Source organism: Canis lupus, chromosome 38 (genome assembly GCF_048164855.1).
Source record: "Canis lupus baileyi chromosome 38, mCanLup2.hap1, whole genome shotgun sequence".
Taxonomy (NCBI): Eukaryota; Metazoa; Chordata; class Mammalia; order Carnivora; family Canidae; genus Canis; species Canis lupus.
In genome coordinates this window covers 18032726-18051189 of record NC_132875.1, presented here as the reverse complement: position 1 = coordinate 18051189, position 18464 = coordinate 18032726, and the positions used below count along the sequence as shown (strand labels likewise).

General features: G+C 35.8%; 1 protein-coding gene across 1 annotated transcript in view; it reads right to left on the bottom strand.

The window, feature by feature from the left end:
- CDC73 (cell division cycle 73) overlaps positions 1–18427 on the bottom strand; it is a 122228-nt gene extending 103801 nt beyond the window's left edge. The window contains exons 1-6 of the mRNA XM_072814901.1: positions 18230–18427; positions 15602–15707; positions 13090–13159; positions 7730–7792; positions 7595–7647; positions 4515–4603 (exon numbers count right to left, since the gene is read on the bottom strand). Coding sequence (XP_072671002.1) covers positions 4515–4603; positions 7595–7647; positions 7730–7792; positions 13090–13159; positions 15602–15707; positions 18230–18360 — 512 coding nt within the window. The 5' untranslated portion in view covers positions 18361–18427. The remainder of the gene's footprint in view (positions 1–4514; positions 4604–7594; positions 7648–7729; positions 7793–13089; positions 13160–15601; positions 15708–18229) is intronic.
- Between the last annotated feature and the right edge of the window lie 37 nt (positions 18428–18464).

Here is an 18464-nt window from a genome sequence, read left to right as displayed (position 1 = left end):
TAAATCCAAAGTAAGCAGGGCACCTGAGTGGCTCAGTGGTTGAGCATCTGCCTTTGGCTCAGGTAATGATCCCAGGGTCCTAGCATCTAGTCCCACATTAGGCTCCCCACAGGGAACCTGCCTCTCCCCCTCTGCCTGTGTCTGCCTCTCTGTGTCTCTCATGAATAAATGAAAGGATAAACAAACAAAGAAATAAGTAAATCCAGGGTAGGCAGAAGGAGTAAATCATAAAGATCAGAACAGAAATTGAAGAATCAAAAAAGAGGGAAAAAATAAAGGAAAATCCCAATCTGATTCTCTGAGACGATCAATAAAATCTGCCCATTTTGGCCAGGCATTAAGGAAACTAACAGAAAACACACAATTGCTAATATCAAAGAAGGAAAGAAGGGACACTGCTACAATTTCTAGACATCATAAAAGGGCCTTATGAACATTATGCAAATAAATTCGACAATGTAGATGAAATGGACAAATTCTTTCAAAGAAAGAATGAGATGGGATGAGTACTGGGTGTTATACTATATGTTGGCAAGCTGAATTTAAATTAAAAAAAAAATTTTCTTTAAGAGAGAGAATGAGAACCAGAATAGACCTATAATTATTAAACAAATTAAATACGTAGTTGAAAACTTTGCCTGAAATATATGAAAATAAATAAAACTATTTATTTAGTTATAGTACATATAGTACAGACGGCTTCATCAATAAATTTTCCCAAATGCAGGAGGAAATAATACCAATTCTAAACAAACTTTTCCAGAAAATAGAAGAAAAGGAAATATTTTCCAACTCATTCTGAGACCAAAATTATCTTGAAAGGAAACAAGACAAAAACATTTCAAGAAAACTATAGACCTCATAAACATAAGGTACAAAAATTCTATATAAATTTGTAAACATCTAATTCAACAATACATAAAAGAATACTATCAAGATCGTGGTAGGCAACTACTGAAATGATTAATAATATCCACCTCTTGGCATTCACACCGATGTGTAATCCCCTTCTTGTGGCAGGGGGTGCTTAACCTTGCTTCAAACTTGCTTCTAACAAATAGAATGCTGTACAAGTGTGAGGATGTCACTCTGAAGATTTGGCTATAAAAAAATTACTTCTATCTTGATTGATAGCTCTCTTGTCCTCCTGCTTGCTCACTCTGATGAAGCATGCTGTAATACTGTGAAATATTCTATGGAGAGATCAACTGGGCAAAGAACCAAGGAACTCCTCTAAGTAACACCTGAGGAACTGAAGTTTTAGTCTAACAACCAATCCATCAGGAACTAAATTCTACCAACAACCACATGAGTGAGCTTAGATGCAGATCCTTCTCCTATCAAGTCTACACATGAGAACACAGTCCTGGCCATCCTGCAATGCCATGAGAGGCACGAAAGCAGAGAAGCTAACTAAATCATCCCATGACTCTTGGCCCACAGAAACCATGAGATAATAAATATATGTTGGTTAAGCCACTATGTTTCAGGTTAATTTATATTCAGCAAAATAACTAATAAAATAATGAAATATAGTTTATCCATGAAATGCAAACATCAAAAATTAATTTAAATAACTATATTAACAAAAAACCATATGATCATTTCAGCAGAATCAGAAAAGCTCACTGTGACAGTAGCCAACATTCCTTTCTTATAAATTCTCAGCAAACAAGGAACAAAAAGATTATTTCCTCAACTTGTTGAAACAAAGAAACCTAAGCTAACATGCTTACTGGTGAAAGAGTGCTTTCTCCTAAGATGAGGAACAAAACAAGAATGTAAAAAAAAAACACACACAAAAAAAACAAGAATGTCTAATCTCACTGCTTCTTCAACATTGGATTAGTGAGGAATCAGCAAGTCTAGCCAGTGCAATTAGGCAAGAAATGAAAGGTATCCAGTTTAGAAAGAAAAGAGATAAAAAAGAAACATGTATTTTATGTGTAGACCACATGATTATCTATGTAGAAAAGCTAATAAGGGCTACCAAAAAAATTACAAGAACTGATCGATGATTTTAAACATGATTCTAGGATACAAGATCCATCCCCAAAGATCGACTGTATTTCTATCCTAACAATAAATGAAGAATTGAAATATTTTTTAAACAATCACTTAAAATAACATCAAAAAGTATGAAATACAAAAAAAAGGATGTGTAAGACCTATACACTGAAAATTATGAAATGTTAAAAGAAACTAAAGATCTAAATACCTCCATTAATAAACAAAGAAATAAATATATAAATCAGAAGACTCAATATTTCTAAGATGTCAATTCTCCCCAAATTGGTCTGTCTACAGATTCAGTGCAATCCCAATCAAAATCCCAGTAAGCATTTTGGAAGAACTGACATGTTAATTCCAAAACTCTTGTGGAAATGCAAAGACCCTGAAACGGCAAAAACATCCTTCAAAGTGAAGAGCAAAAGTTGGAAAGCTAACACTGTTTTTTTTAAAGATTTTATTTATTTATTCATGAGACAGAGAGAGAGAGACAGTGAGAGAGAGAGAGAGAGAGAGAGAGGCAGAGACACAGGCAGAGGGAGAAGCAGGCTCCATGCAGGGAGCCTGGCATGGGACTCAATTCCTGGATTCCAGGATCAAGCCCTGGGCTGAAGGCAGCACTAAACCGCTGAGCTACCCTAGCTGCCCTGTTTTTAAAACTTATAAAGAAACAATAATTACAGTTTGATACAGTCAAAAAGACCAACAGATCAACAGTACAGAATGGGTCCGGAAACAGACCTACACATGAACTGATTTTTCACACAAGTGCAAAAACAATTCATTGGGTACCAATAGTGCTGAAATGCACAAAACTGAACTTCAGTATCTAGATCATAAAAAAATATATGATTTTGATCCATACTGTATATCCTACATGAAAAACTAACTGAAAGTAGGTCACCTTAAATGTAGAACCTAAAACTAAAAAATTCCTACAAGAGAATATGAAATAATCTTTGTTGGCTTTGCTCAGGCTATGTCATAAAAATTTAAACAAGCTGCTCTTCAAAAGGTAGCCAGGAGAATGTAAAGACAAATCAGAATGGGAGAAGTATCTGCAAAGCCTCTGTATGAAAAAGGACTTCAACAAACCTTCAAAACTCAATAGTAACAATCCAATTTAAAAAATGTACAAAAATCTGAACACACTTCATCAAACATGGTAAAATGGCAAATAAGCACAAAAAAATGCTCATGACATCACTAATCATGAGGTAAGTGCAAGGTAAACTCACAATGAGATACCATCTCATACCTATTAGCATGGCTAAAATTAAAAAGCCTGACCACACCAAGTGTTGGCAAGGCTGTGAAGAAACTAGAACTCGTATGTATTCATGTTACAAATATGAAATAGTACACTTTGAACAGCTTGATTTCTTAAGAAGAAAGACTATACCACTACACAATTCACTCACCCCTCTCCTAGGTATTTACTCAGTGGAAATGAAAACTAAGTCCATAAAAAACTTGTACACAAATGCCCATAGTTTTAGCTGTAAGAGCCAAAAAACAGCAACAAGTAAAATGTCCACAAATAGGTGCCTGGAAAACAAGCTGTGTTACATCCATATGATACACAAATGGACTAATCAGCAATAAAGAACTATTGACACATCCAACAATATGGATGAATCTCAAAATAATTATGCTAAGAGGCCAGACTCCCACAAAAGTACATACTACATAATTCCATTTATATTTAACTCTACAAAACACTAATTAATAGTAACGGCAGATCACTGGTTGCTTGGAGAGGGAAGGATGTGGGGATAAGAAGTGTGGAATCTTCTACCTTTCTACCTAAAAGGTACACAAGAAATTTATAGAGGGATGTTATATTCATTATCTTATTATAATGGTTTCACAGATGTATACATATGTAAAAGCTTATCAACATATGTTAAATATGTACAGCTTATTATTATGTCAGTCGTCTTCGATAAAGCTTTTAAAAATCAGCATTGAATTTTTAAGTTTGGATAAAACTTCCAAAGCACTATATTGTGCCAAGGAAAAATTAAGAAATGATTCTAATTATAGTAAAAATCAGAGATCAACAAAATAAGACCACAGGCCAAATCCAGCCATGCCATTTCTTTTAGGAATTAAGAAATCATAGACTACTTTCCCTACCACAAGCATTAGTTACAAAAAGACCCCACATGACCTTAAAGCAAAAAGTATTTAGTATGTGTCACTGTACAAAAAAAGTTTGCTGACCTCTGCTATAAATCAACAAGAGATCACAAAATAAATGAGTGGCTTGGTAATAGAGTAATTATAAAATGCAAAGATCAATATGGTAATAGAACCAAGAAGGCTTTCATGAAAGCATAATTAACGTCGAATCTCTCTTACCATAAAACATGCCCACACATCTTTTGAACTTTGGGCACAGAAGCATATAATGAATGTAAAAGATAAAGATAAATGGAGTTAACATATTAAAATCTCCTTTCCCATATACACTTAACACTTTCTACTAAAGAAAATCTTACCTAATCTGTTCAGTCTGTACAATCCCTTCTTTGTGACCCTCCAAACGAGCAGCCAATCTCTCTTTATCAAGGCGCACACACTCTTCATCCTGAAAATAACCACTAGTTAATATTTTAAATTTTTATTTAACTTTTAGAACAAATTACATGTTCCTTACATAAGTTCCTTCCTATGACATTCCAAGCAACACTGGCCTTTAAGATTACTTTTAGTTAAAGACAACAGTAATACATACCTGTTGGATTACATAAGAGAAGAACTGATTAAAAAGCTTACCAAAGAACTTCAGCAACTTTTTTCTACAATTAAATATTCTTCTCCTAATGTATCATAGCTACTTTCATTCATAAAGTATTACGCCACAAATAAATTCCTTTTCTTCAGGAAGGTTTATTACTAAATTTTATGAAAAGCTTTCATCAGTCAAAAATTTCATTTTGGAGATAGTTTTGTGCATCTGTTGCCCCAGGTCCTGAATCTACCAGATTTTTGATGACCAAAGTGAAACTTGAATGGTTTTCAAAGCATGTTCCTTAGAACATCAGGCATTTCCTACAAAGTGCCCCATGGGCCACTTCTCTGAATTCAACTTTGGTAGCTCAGCTTTTCTCTAACCTATATGTTAGAATTTCAGATAAAATTCAGTCTGAAAAGCGGTTAAAAACAAAACTTGATCTAGTTCAATGGCCACATTCAACAAATGAGAAAAACTAAGAATCAGAGTATCTATGACTAACAAAATATGATATTGTATAAAAAGAATCAGTATATTCAATGTTGTGCTCCATCCAATTCAGGCTCTAATATTAACCTATCATTTAAAAAGACATTTTGCTGACATAAATGCAAAGACAGTATTTTAGCAAATTGCATTAAATTTTAGCCATGTGTAGTGAAGGTATAATACAAATCATTCAAATTCCTTAGGAAACTACTGATTTTAAAGACAAATGCAGCCTAGATTTTAATCAGATCAGAATCTTTGCCCTCAAGATTTCTCTCTCCTAGCATAATGCCTTGCAGGTTCCCAATATATATCTGCTGAACTAAAAACTGTTTATGTAACACAGCTGTGTAACTCATTTTAACTCTATAAATACTCCAGAAAGAATTTTATTATACTATTTCTTGCTGATTTTTCAAGTAAATGGTATCTTAGCAAATTAGTATTTTTTGACATGTTCAATTTATTTCAAATAATTAAACTATAAATTCTGGTTTTTCCTCTCAAATAGTATCTCTAAATTCACACATTCTGTTCACAGTGGGTCACAACCTTCTTTCATACAAAGAGCTGGTGAAAACTTCCACTTTACTGCTGCAAAATTTGTAGTCAGTATATGTAGTAGAATGGCTGAAAGCCAGATTGTCTAGGTTCTAATCCTGGCTCCATGAACCTCAACAAGTAATTTAGCCTCTCTGAGGGGTTTGCTTATTGAGGACATGTATAGTACTGCCAACTTCAGGAGGTTGTGGTTGAGAATTACGTGAGTTAATATAAAGTATGCAAAAACATCACCCAGAACAGAGGAAAAGCATGAGTTAACTATCATTATTATCATTAACTAAAAAACATCAAGTCCATGTCTCAGAGTATGCTTATAAAATCACATTGTTTTAAAATTAAAATTGTATGGTTTTAGCATCAAATTCTATCAGTGATTCTACAGAACATACTAACAACCCTGCCATTTAACAGTTAACTTTTTATCTTTAAGAATGCTCTACTATTTATGTAAGCAAGCAAAAGGTAAAACTATTTAATTTTTATAGAAGTGTGAAAGGAAAAGACTTATGTTTTCTAGTAATGTTAACATTAGTGATGACTACAAGTGTTATTTTTATATTGTTAATTGATACCTGGACCAATTCAATCATTTCTCAGATTTTAAGTGTACCTCTAGTAGATAATCTTCCATTTTCAGGGAATTTTATATGTAACTGATCTGGGGCTTATTAAAATTTTTAAATAAACAGTCTCATAATCATATAATTAAAATTTCTAAGGCTCAACTTTCTTATGCAACACCCTAGCTGTTCAATGCCTTTTCCTTCTAAAGGTAACTGCATTTCTTATACAGCTTCTATTTCATGTGCACTATCCTTATTTGCCAACATTAGCATTCCACTTGCTGGCTATAAAACATTACAAAAAACACGCAACCTAATACATCAGTATTTTTTTTTTTAAAGATTGTATTTATTTATCTGAGAGAAGGCATGTGTGCAAGCAGGGGGAGGGGCAGGAGAAAATCTCAAGCAGACTCCAGCTGAGTGCAGGACCCTGAGATCATGACCTGAGATGAAACCAAGAGGAGGATGCTCAACTGACTGAGCCACCCAGGTACCCCCCAATATACTTAAGTATTTTAAGAAATAACTATAATAAGCACTTCATGTTCACCGTCTTAAGACTGAAGCAAATTGGGACCCTGGGTGGCTCAGCGGTTGAGCGCTTGCCTTTGGCTCAGGTTGTGGTCCTGGGGTCCCAGGATTGAGTCCCGTTATCAGGCTCCCCCCATGGAGCCTGCCTTTCTCTCTGCCTATGTCTCTGCCTATGTCTCTGCCTCTCGTGAATAAATAAATAAAATCTTAAAAAAAAAAAAAAAAAAAAAGAATGAAGCAAATTCTCACACCATCTTATTCCAGGGGTAGGCAAACTACAACCCAAAGATGGGATCAGTTTGTTTTTTAAAATTTTACTGGAATACAGCCAGTTCACTTTTGTACTGCCTATGCTTGTTTTTGCACTACAATAACAGAGTGGAAGAGTTGGACAGACACTAAATGGCCCAAAAAGCCTAAAATATTTACTATCTTACCTTTTATACTAGTTTTCCAACTCATGGCCTAGCCTAACACTTTCATCAATAGTATAAAAGAAAATAAAGTGATTTGTCTATCACATAGATTGTATGTAAGCGATCTTATAGTTCAAGTTACTATTAATCAAACATTCACTGTACTACAAGTTTTCCAGGAAAAAAGCTCCTAGGATTGCTATGAAAAAGAATTCTTATCTATACACAAACCCAATTTTGTAATACTACAAATCACATTTAAAATAAAGTCCCATTACCTCAATGCGTGGTTTCTTTGCTTCTGCTAAAACTTCATCTGCAGCTCGTTTCACTTTAAGAAAAAAAAGTAAATAAATATATAGTACTGGAATAAGTTTTTGAAAAGTTCAATATAAATATGTGACAAAACGTACCTTGGGTAGATCGCTGAAGACCTATTTCTAGAGGGGCACTTCTATCTATGCTTGCTGATGTTGCTGAAGATTTAAAAAGATTTATGTGAGAAGACCAATATTTGAACACATATACTTGACATTATTAGAAGTGAAATACTCAGTATCTGTTATTTCTTACTTTATATACAGTGATTTGCCAGGAAAAAAGTTGTTAAGTAGTCTTGTAAAAACATTTTATTATAAAGATCAATCTGTATTTAAAAGTTGTAAAAGAACAAAATATTTTTAATAATCTAGCTTCCAAATTATTGTGATAAATTGAAATCAACTGGTCACTTCAAAGAACTTCAAAGAACTCCAATATTACTTACCTACCACACATGCACATGAAATGTATCTAAACATAAATACATAAATATATATTTATAAAGGAAAAGGCTTTAAGTTAGCGTTCACCTTAAAAATCACAATTTTTAATTACAATTGTTTAAAAAATTGATTTTAATTAAATCATTTAATTTCTGAATGTTTCAAAATAATGAAATTAACAAAAGGGTGTACTAGTCCCCATCTAGGTAGTTCTCACCACCCTGCATAACTATTTAACGATTAACGATCTCTTGTGTATCTTTCTAGAGTTTCTTTTTGTAGATACAAGATATACATTATACTTTTATTTTTCCCTTTTTAACATAAAAGATGGCATATTATACACACTATCCTGAATCTTTTTTTAACCTCACAAGAGAGCTCTAACACATCAGTATGTACAGAATTCTTCAACTTTCTTTTTAAAATATATATAGGGGATCCCTGGGTGGCGCAGCGGTTTAGCGCCTGCCTTTGGCCCAGGGCGCGATCCTGGAGACCCGGGATCGAATCCCACGTCAGGCTCCCGGTGCATGGAGCCTGCTTCTCCCTCTGCCTGTGTCTCTGCGCCTCTCTCTCTCTCTGTGTGTGTAACTATCATAAATAAATAAAAATTTAAAAAAAAAATAAAATAAAATAAAATAAAATATATATAGTATTTACTGTCTGGATTATACCGTATTTAACTAGTTTTCCCTATCTACTCACAGGCAGTTCAATTCTATTGGTTTTTGCCACTACAATGACACAATGAATAGTTTTGTGTGTGTGCATGCATTTACATATATATATATATATATATAAAATGCTTCATGGATTTTCAAATATACCTCTGGTATAAAGTCCCAGATCCAGTATTTCTGGGTTGATTTTTGTAACAAGAAATACTGCCAAATGTCTTCAGTGGGTTTTTTATCAGTTGACATTATACCTAAAAATATATTCAGGTATCTATTTCCTCAGAGACTCACTAGAGTATATTATTAAACTGCTAAATTTTTATCAAGGCAAAATAAGTGCTATCTATATAGTTCCAATTTGTAATTATCTTACAAGTGAAATAAGCATTTTTCGTATGATTTCATCACCTTTTCTTTGAATTGTATGACTATAATACATTGGGTTGTTGGTCTTTTATGCATGTATTTCTAGGACCACTTCATATTATCAGTGAGACTGGTCCTTTCACTGTGATATGAGTTGAAGTATTTTTCCCCCAGCTTGTTAGGTTTTTTTATACAGAACGTTTTCATTTTTATCAACCTATCACTTGAATAATCCTATTTTTCCCCCACTGATTTGACCTGTGTCAAATTTACATAATTTAATATTTAAGATAAAAAAATCATTCTATCAGTTTATTCACATTTTAAAAATTACTGTGGCTTTAAGTTCTAAACTCTAGAATACTTAGTATTTTCTCATTGCTCTTCTCTAAACTTCTATGACACTTACTTCTACCAAATGGATTTTAGAATCATCATGTCTTGGTTCCAACTCCTCCCTCAAGAAAAATTGTATAGAGACTTTAATTGGGATAATGTTAAATATAAAATCTATGTTATGAAAAAAAATAAAAATAAAAAAATAAAATCTATGTTATGAACTGATATCTTTAAGCTATTACATCTTGTATAAGAGCACGGAATGTCTTAAGATTTGCTCAACTTTTTCATTAAACCATGAAATCAACAATTTGTTTTAAAAGTAGCAAAGTAGGGTAGCCCAGGTGGCTCAGCGGTTTAGGGCTGCCCTCAGCCCAGGGCGTGATCCTGGAGACCTGGGATTGAGCCCCACATCAGACTCCCTGCATGGAGCCTGCTTCTCCCTCTGCTTGTGTCTCTGCCTCTCTCTGTGTCTCTCGTGAATAAATAAATAAAATCTTTTAAAAAAATAAATAAAATAAAATAAAAGTAGCAAAGTAATATACTTGATGACTAAACTTATTTGTCCTATAGAAACTACAAGAAATGATGTGGATGAATAAATGGCAACTTTTTTTTTATGGATTCTGAAAAGAAAAACAATTTTTTTGCCTCTCTCCCACTACCCAGCCTATTTGTCATGCTTACTTGAGATGCTTAAAAATAAAGGATCCTTGGGACACCTGGGTGGCTCTGTGGTTAAGTGTCTGCCTTTGCCTCAGGGCATGATCCTGGAGTCCCAGGATGGAATCCCAATCAGGCTCCCTGCAATGGAGCCTGCTTCTCCCTCTGCCTGTGTCTCTGCCTCTCTCTCTCTCTCTCTCTCTCTCATAAATAAATAAAATCTTAAAAAAAAAAAAAATCTATTTCTACCAAGTACACCATGATTTAAAAAAAAAAGCCTTTGCCTATCCTCAATTCCATCCTCCTCATAGAATTAGAATGCCTCCTCATTCCTCCAACCTTCTTGTATTAGTCTATCTTACACAATGGTTAAAATGTTCAGAGGAATTTTGCATTCTGTATAGCACCAAGTACAATGCCTTTAAGAATAACCCGTCAGTTGGGCATCCGACTCTTAGTTTCAGCTCATGTCATGATCACAGGGTCATGAAATGGAGTCCCATGTTGGGCTCCGCAATCAGCAGGGAATTTGCTGAAGATTCTCTCTCTGCCCCTCCGCGCGCTCGTACTCACACGCACTTTCTTTCAAATAAATAAATCAATCTAAAAAAAGAATAACCACTCAGTAACTGTTTGCTGAATGTTTAGTGAGGACAGTACAGAAAGACAACTCTTTTTGAATTACGATTTTTATTTGAGAGAGATAGCAAGAGAGAAAGCACAAATGGGGAGGAGAGGGAGAAGCAGGCTCTCCAATGAGCAGGGAGCCCCATGTGGGACCAGGACCCTGAGAGCATGACTCAAGCTGAAGGCAGCCACTCAAACTGAGCCACCCAAGTGCCCCCAGAAACACAACTCTTGATGATGGTCTTTCCATTATGCAAGATACTCTGGGCAAATCAATCTTACTGTTAAACCCGTAGCACACAGTATGTGATAAGACAGCTATTCATGACTTAAAGGTAGTAAATTCTACCCCAAGGAAGTTTAAAACCAAACAGTCTTAGATTATATTGATTTATTTATATTACATTAACTTATTCATATCTATCAAATTCTATTATATATCATTTATATCAATTTATTATATTGATTCATATTTTTTTAGACAGCAAATTAATAATTACTCATTTATACAGGTAAGCACCTACTATTGATTACTGTTCTAAATGCTGGGTATTTAACAACTGTCTGCTTCCTTAGAGTTTACCCTCTAACGGGGCAGACTATATAGAAGTAAACAAATCTGTAATTTCAAGTCAATAAAAGGGATTTGATAAAAAATAAATCAGGAAGATACTGTACTCAGATGGGCATATGTGGGAAAACAATGCTATTTTATATTTTAGAGGGCTAAGTTCTTTTTGACAGAAGTTTTAAGCACAAATATGAATGAGATTCTAAGAAATAAGACATGAGACAATGTAGAGAAATAGAACTGAACACAGAGAAAACAGCGAGTACGAGGGTTCAAAAAGTTAGGATAGGGTAGCCCAGAATGCTCAGCGGTTTAGTGAAGGCTTCAGCCCTGGGCCTGATCCTGGAGACCCGGGATAGAGTCCCACATCAGGCTCCCTACATGGAGCCTGCTTCTCCCTCTGCCTGTGTCTCTGCGCCTCTCTCTCTCTCTCATGAATAAATAAAATCTTAAAAAAAAAAAAAAAGTTAGGATAATTAAAAGAATCAGTAAGACTGAGCTGCCATGAGCAAAGGAAGGTTGGAAGAAGATGAGGCAGAAGCAAGATCACGTAGGTCAGAATAGGATAAGGAATGTGAGCTTTATTCTAAGTGTGATGGGAAGCCATAGAATGGGCTGGAGCAGGTAAGTAACACAATCAAGTTTATATATGTTTTCAAAAACAGGTCACTCTAATAGGTCAGCAAAAATTATACTAGAAAATACAAAGTAGGGACCTATAAGACCTATGCAAGTCTAAAGGGAAAGGATGGGACAGGGTGGCAACAGAGTGGTTAAGAAATTGTCATACTTTTAAAGCTAAAGAAAAGGATTTGTTCATGAAATCAAAATAATCAAAGATTTCTCCACGGTTTTTGGCTTAAACAACTACATGAATGGGATAGCATTTACTGAGATGGGAACACTGGGAGACCAGATCTGCTATTTTAGTTTTGCCTGAGGGAGAATGGAAGGAGGGAATCAACATTCCATTTCAGATATGTTGAATTTCATATACCTATTAAATATCCAAAGGAAGATGTGGACAGTGAATTTATAATTTGGAGCTTAGGAATAGGTCAGTGTTGAAGATAAGGGAGTTATGCAAAATAAAATGAGAAATGGACAGTGAACACAAATAGAATTAAAAGAGTCTGGTGCCCCAAATGCCAAGTGAAGAAAAGCGTAGTAGTCAACAGTATCAAATGCAGTTAAAAGGTCAAGCAAGATATGGATAAGAAACACCAAAGGAAATGGTAACCCTAAAGTCCGTGTCGACCTTACAACAGTAATTTCAGTGAGACGGTGAGTAGGAAAGCCAGATTGGCGTGAATTCAGGAGGGAAGCAGTGGTATTAAGCAACTGTTAACAAAGAATTTCGCAATAAAAAGGAGAAGACAAATTCAACAGTAGATACTAGGAATGTGGGGTCAAAAACTGTTTTTAAATGAGAGATCTTACAGTACGCATTTCAAAGGGAATGATGCAGAGAAAAGGAGAAAGATGATGATGCAAGAGAAAAGCAACAATTTACAAAGGCAAAATCTTTGAAAGTGTGAGAGGAAATGGAATCTATATAGACAGAGAAGTGGTAATTGACCGTGGGAGGGAAAATAGTGCATTGACCGTAACAGAAAAGAATGGAGAGCATATGCACACCTATGCTTCTAATAGGTTAATTTTTTAGTGGAAATACAAATTCTCTTCCGGTTGCTTCTTATTTCACAGAGGAGGGAAAGAAACAATGGCTATTTAAGAGTGAGAGCAACTTAGAAATTACTCACATGCTTCACCATTGAGATATCCAAGTAGATCTTTTCGGTCAGGTCTTCTAACCACAGGAATATTTTCAGTCTGAGGTCAAAATTTTAAATTAGTTATCAAATCAACAACAAGTATAAGAAACATAATAAAGACAAACATTGTATACTGCCTGAATTTTATTCCAACATATCTCAGTAACATTTATTTAGGACTTCATCTTTAGGGAACTAGGCTAAAAAAACCTAGCAAAAGTCTTAAAAATTTTTAAGAATATTAATTTTTAATAACTTCATTTTGAAATTCAAATAAGATATATAAAAGATAACCATCAAAAATGAAACAATGACTCATCCTTCTTCAAAAAATCAATTCCAGTCTTTTTTGTTTCCTTGGCTTAAGTATTTTTTAATTTTACTCATGATACTTTTCACATTTTAAGCAATTATCTTTTTAGTCCTATTGCCTGCTCATTTTATAGATTTCCAAGTACCTTCTAGCCTCAAACACAAAAGAGACTTCCTCAAAATATTCTACTTGAACTCTGAAATATACTAACTTAGCCATTAAATTAAGTTTTCATAATTAACAATAGATATGTGTTATTTAAGCATGAAAAAACTTAGGACATAATATAGGACAACATTAATGGTGGTTTTTTACTTTCCACACTACACATTTCTTTTTTATCCTTGAATGTATACAAATTCTGTAAGGAAGGGGAAAAGATTAAAAAAATTAAATCTGGAAAATATATCTATTTTGGTAAAATGGATAATTTTCCTTTAATCTCCTACACTAGCAGTTTTGTAAAGAGGTATGCAACACAAATAAAACTGTATACTTTAGTCACCAAGTCATCTTGGGGCCATGAATTCAACGAATCCACTAATTATCACAATCTCTCATATCATTTTTATAATGTAAACAAATAACTGAGTACAGGAATGACTGGTGGCTGCCAAGATTATATAATTAAAATCCCTCTGTCATTTTATATAACAACAATGAAGCAACAAGTATTCTTTGGCTAATTATCTCATACTGACTACTGATTAGATTTCACCACACCAAACATTGTACACACTCTCCCTGATGTTAGAAATAAACTATATTTATATTTAGTCACTTAAAATTAACCTTTTTTTTTTTTTTAAAGGGCAGGCTAATTTTTAATTTCTGCTAGGAGTATAAAATTTAAGAGCCAACAGATTTGTGTGTGCTTGTTTTTAAAAACTAGTCTACTTGGAGTATATCATAAATAGTTAAAAGATTTGAATTAATTTCCTTTAAATTACTGTTTCTGGGAACCCTGGGTGGAGCAGCGGTTTAGCGCCTGCCTTCGGCCCAGGGCGTGATCCTGGAGACCTGAGATCGAATCCCACGTCGGGCTCCCAGTGTATGGAGCCTGCTTCTCCCTCTGCCTATGTCTCTGCCTCTCTCTCTCTCTCTCTCTCTCTCTCTAACATAAATAAATTAAAAAACTCAAAAAATAAATAAATAAATTACTGTTTCTAAGTCTGATAACATACTCCACCATTTGGTTACTAATGAATCATGTCTATATAATAAAGCCAATTGAGAAAGAGAGAAGTCCTACGCACGCTAAAATAGGAGCTATGGGTCAGGAAAACTTATTTCAGAAATGGCCTGCTCACAAGAAAGAGCAAATAACACAAAAGAGAAAAAAACTACATTTATAGAACTCTAGAATTACAGAATTCTGCCCTTTCACTCTGTGACGTATTTAAGAAAAACAAAAGACTTAAGTAGCATGTGAAGAAGGTTCCTAAGTTTCACAGTAACAATTACAGCCATCAGTTGCATGCTACTATCATCTCCCAATATAATCTCTAAATCTAAACCAAGTATCTGGATCATCTTTATTACCACAAAATGAATGAACATAGCCAACAAAATATTCTAACTACTGCCTAATTCAGTTTTTAAAAGATTTAGGATGAGGTAACATAAGTTTATAGAGATGCGGTTATTTTTATCCCACTATTTCCCAAATCCCAAGTAGTTTCAAACTGTATTTTTTCTATACGTATTAGATGCTGAATACTTCCTACTCAGAAAAACAGTGGTCAAATACTAAGATGCTGAAAGCAAGCAAAACTGAAAACAAATGAGTTTATCAATAACGTATAAAGGGTTTATTAAACTAATTAAAAATTTAATTTTAAAGTTGTCTATTAATCTTATTTTTGATGCCCCCAAAAAAGTTTTCTTGAGATTAAACTAGAGTTCTAAATATCAAGTGTCCTTCCACAGGCTTATGAATTTCTAAAAACATTCCTACAAATGCCTTCAAAATTTGTTCTTGTAAACAGTGTCCACTTTTTACATGAAAGTCACAGATTTAAAAATCTGCATAAATCACAGTCATCTAATTTTGACCCTCCAGTAGCCTTTCATACAAACCTTTTTTCTTTTGATTTGAAACCCATGAGGGAAGTGATCCATGCCAAATAATACCTACCACCAAAAAAACAAAAACCAAAAAAAGTTTTAAAATACATTTTTACTTACGGCTGCACGTCGGACATAAACAGGATGAGAAAGGTGCACATTATTAAGTAGAAACAAGATAGAATCCAATGTGTAGTACTCTCTGGGTTGGCCTTCTTTTCCAGTCCTGAAGTAATTAAAACAAAATTTTCCCTCAATTTTAATTCAACTCTTTGGACTTCATTATACACATGAATTTATCTATATTTGCTTTGTTACCCAAGAAAGGATTTAACATGGCTAACAAAAATACCCATAAAAGTATGAAATTTAATAAGTGGAAATGTCATTAAAGCAAAAGAACGCAAAGAAGACAGAACAAGAAGCAAGAAGGAAAGCATACCGTATTCACATTCTAAGGTACTATATACTTTTTAGAATTTGGCCCAAATTTGGTTCTATCTGGCCTTTGTCAACAGAGAGAGAAACCTTATCAGTTATAGACTGGAAAGGAGCCACAAGAGAAAACAAACTGATGAGGAGAAGGACAACTATTACCAGTGCTAAACTTACAAGAAATTTATCCTATGTCTCCTAAGTAAGTACTGCTATAAACAACATCCTTAACAACACTCTTACAGTAAACACAACTATGAATTTCAGAGGTGTGATTCTTATGACATCCCTCAAAAATTTAACCAATAGTGTAAAATCACAATGAATTGTGATAAAACAATGCAGTTTATAGGGGCAAGCTTTTTTAATGAAATCACATAATGCTATCTGTTCAACAGTATTCATGTCCAATCTCACCCTTCCTACTTAAATTCTCCTCACCTAAAAACATCATCATTTAAAGTCATCTGAATGCAGCCCAAAATAATCAGCCCCAAACTACAATTCTAGCCTGCATTGCCACTTCTTTAAACTGACATCTTTCAAACCATATTATCACTACCAATTACTGTACGATGAAATATAACATACAGGTAACCAGTTTATCTTAATGATATACAAGAGCAAAGTCACAATGTACTGCTTGCAAGAAGGGACTAACTATTGTTTACAGTTATGAGGTTGGATGTATGTACACACGCATACAGAGATGAACTTAAATGAAACGAAAATATATTTATTGGGGTGATTCACTGTTGTCAAAGCTTGAAGTCGCTCTAAGTAGTTCTTTTTCACTACTGGCTTCGTTGGACTATCAAGAAACATTTCCCTCCCAGCTCACAGGCTGTTGAGCGCACAGTTCTTCAAGACCTACCCCATCATGTCATCCTCAAGTTCTTCACCCATTCTTTAAAGCTTACTCATCTGTGCATGAAAAATGTGTAGCACGTCTACATCCCAAACACACTTCCATGAAACCTTTCCTAACACCCCAAGCTAGAAGTGGTTCCTCTCTTAAGGACCAGAGCGCATTTCTCACCAACTTCTCTGTTTTCTCTCATCTCCTCTTGATTAAGTTAACCTCCTTTGAGTCGGGAATCAAGGTGCTAAGAATTTTCTCTATTTCTCAGATCGAACTGCCTGCCCTACACCATTACTACTTCTTAACCACAAGGGAGGAAAAAAAAAAAAAAAAAAAAAAGTTAAAATTCCAATCAAATGCGATTGTCTGCGTAAATTCAAAGGACAAAACGCAGGGAACTCAGAATGATGTCACTGCATCAACATGTCATAAAGCTAATCAAACCATAAGCCCTCGAGGCCAAAAAAAAAAAAAAAGTAGCAACCAACAAACTACATCTTCCCTAGCTTTTCATCCACTCTTCCTTCATAAAAGCCCAAGGTTCCCCCCATTCAATCGAGCCAAACGGGTATGGAGGTTCTGGCCCAAGGTTCTAAGCATTCGAGGGAAGTACCAACGACACAGAAACATCACTACAAAGGTCCCGCACGATCATCGGACCTATTTCTGGATAATGTTGCCTCACGACTTGATATTCAGGAAACCCGGCACGGGATCAACATTCTTAAAACCTCGCTCTTCAGAGCACGTTTCCTAAAACCCCACACCACCCTCGGGCTCTCCCCGCCCCCCCCCCCCCCGTCCCCATTTCGCCCGGCAACTTTCTCCCTGAGGAAACTCCTGCCTTCCGCCCCCCGCCAAGAGGGGCTGTGAGGACTCTTCCCGAGTGACCCCATCTTTTTCCCGTTCTGACTTCTCTTTGCTCTTCCTGAGGGAAGGAATTACGGAAGGGAAAGCAACAGACCAGGAGCTGCAAGGGGCAGCAGGGATACTTACAACCACACAGGGCAGCCTCCAAGAGAGAGGAAAAAACAACAACAAAAAAAACACCCAAACTGAAGAACACAACACAGCAAGGCGTCCCCAGGACCGGACGGTGTGCCCCTTTCTGCACCTACACACGTTGCTGACACTCGACCACTTACCGGCAAAAATGAACCAGAAAAGTCAGGAACTCCCCAGCTCCCTCTCCCTGTGGCGCCCCAAACACTGACACAAACGGCCCCGTCCAGGCGCACCTCCTCCTGTTCCCTCCTCACCTAAAAGTACAACTTCTTTTCCAGTGAGAAACTTTTACTCAGAGCCCCGGTTCTTTTGGGTTTTTTTGTTTTTTGTTTTTTGTTTTCCCCTCCATCCCCCAAAGGGAACCGGGGGGAGGGGTTAGGAAAGAGGTCGCCTGGGGGCGCCCCCCTCTGCCGGCCCTCCTCAGGCCACAGCCGTGCCGGACCTACCCCCAAACCACATAGTTGGTCTTCACGTTCTTGGGCCACGAGAACTCGCCGAAGATCACTTCGTCTCCCTTGACCACAATCTCCTTCTTCTGGATGTTGTACTGTCGCAGGACGCTGAGCACGTCCGCCATCTTCCCCCCCCTCGCCGCCGCCGGCCCCGGGCCAAGCCGCCGCCGCCGCCGCCGCGCCTGCCGCCTTCTTCCTCAGTCGCCTCGCCCTCCTCCTCCGCCGCCGC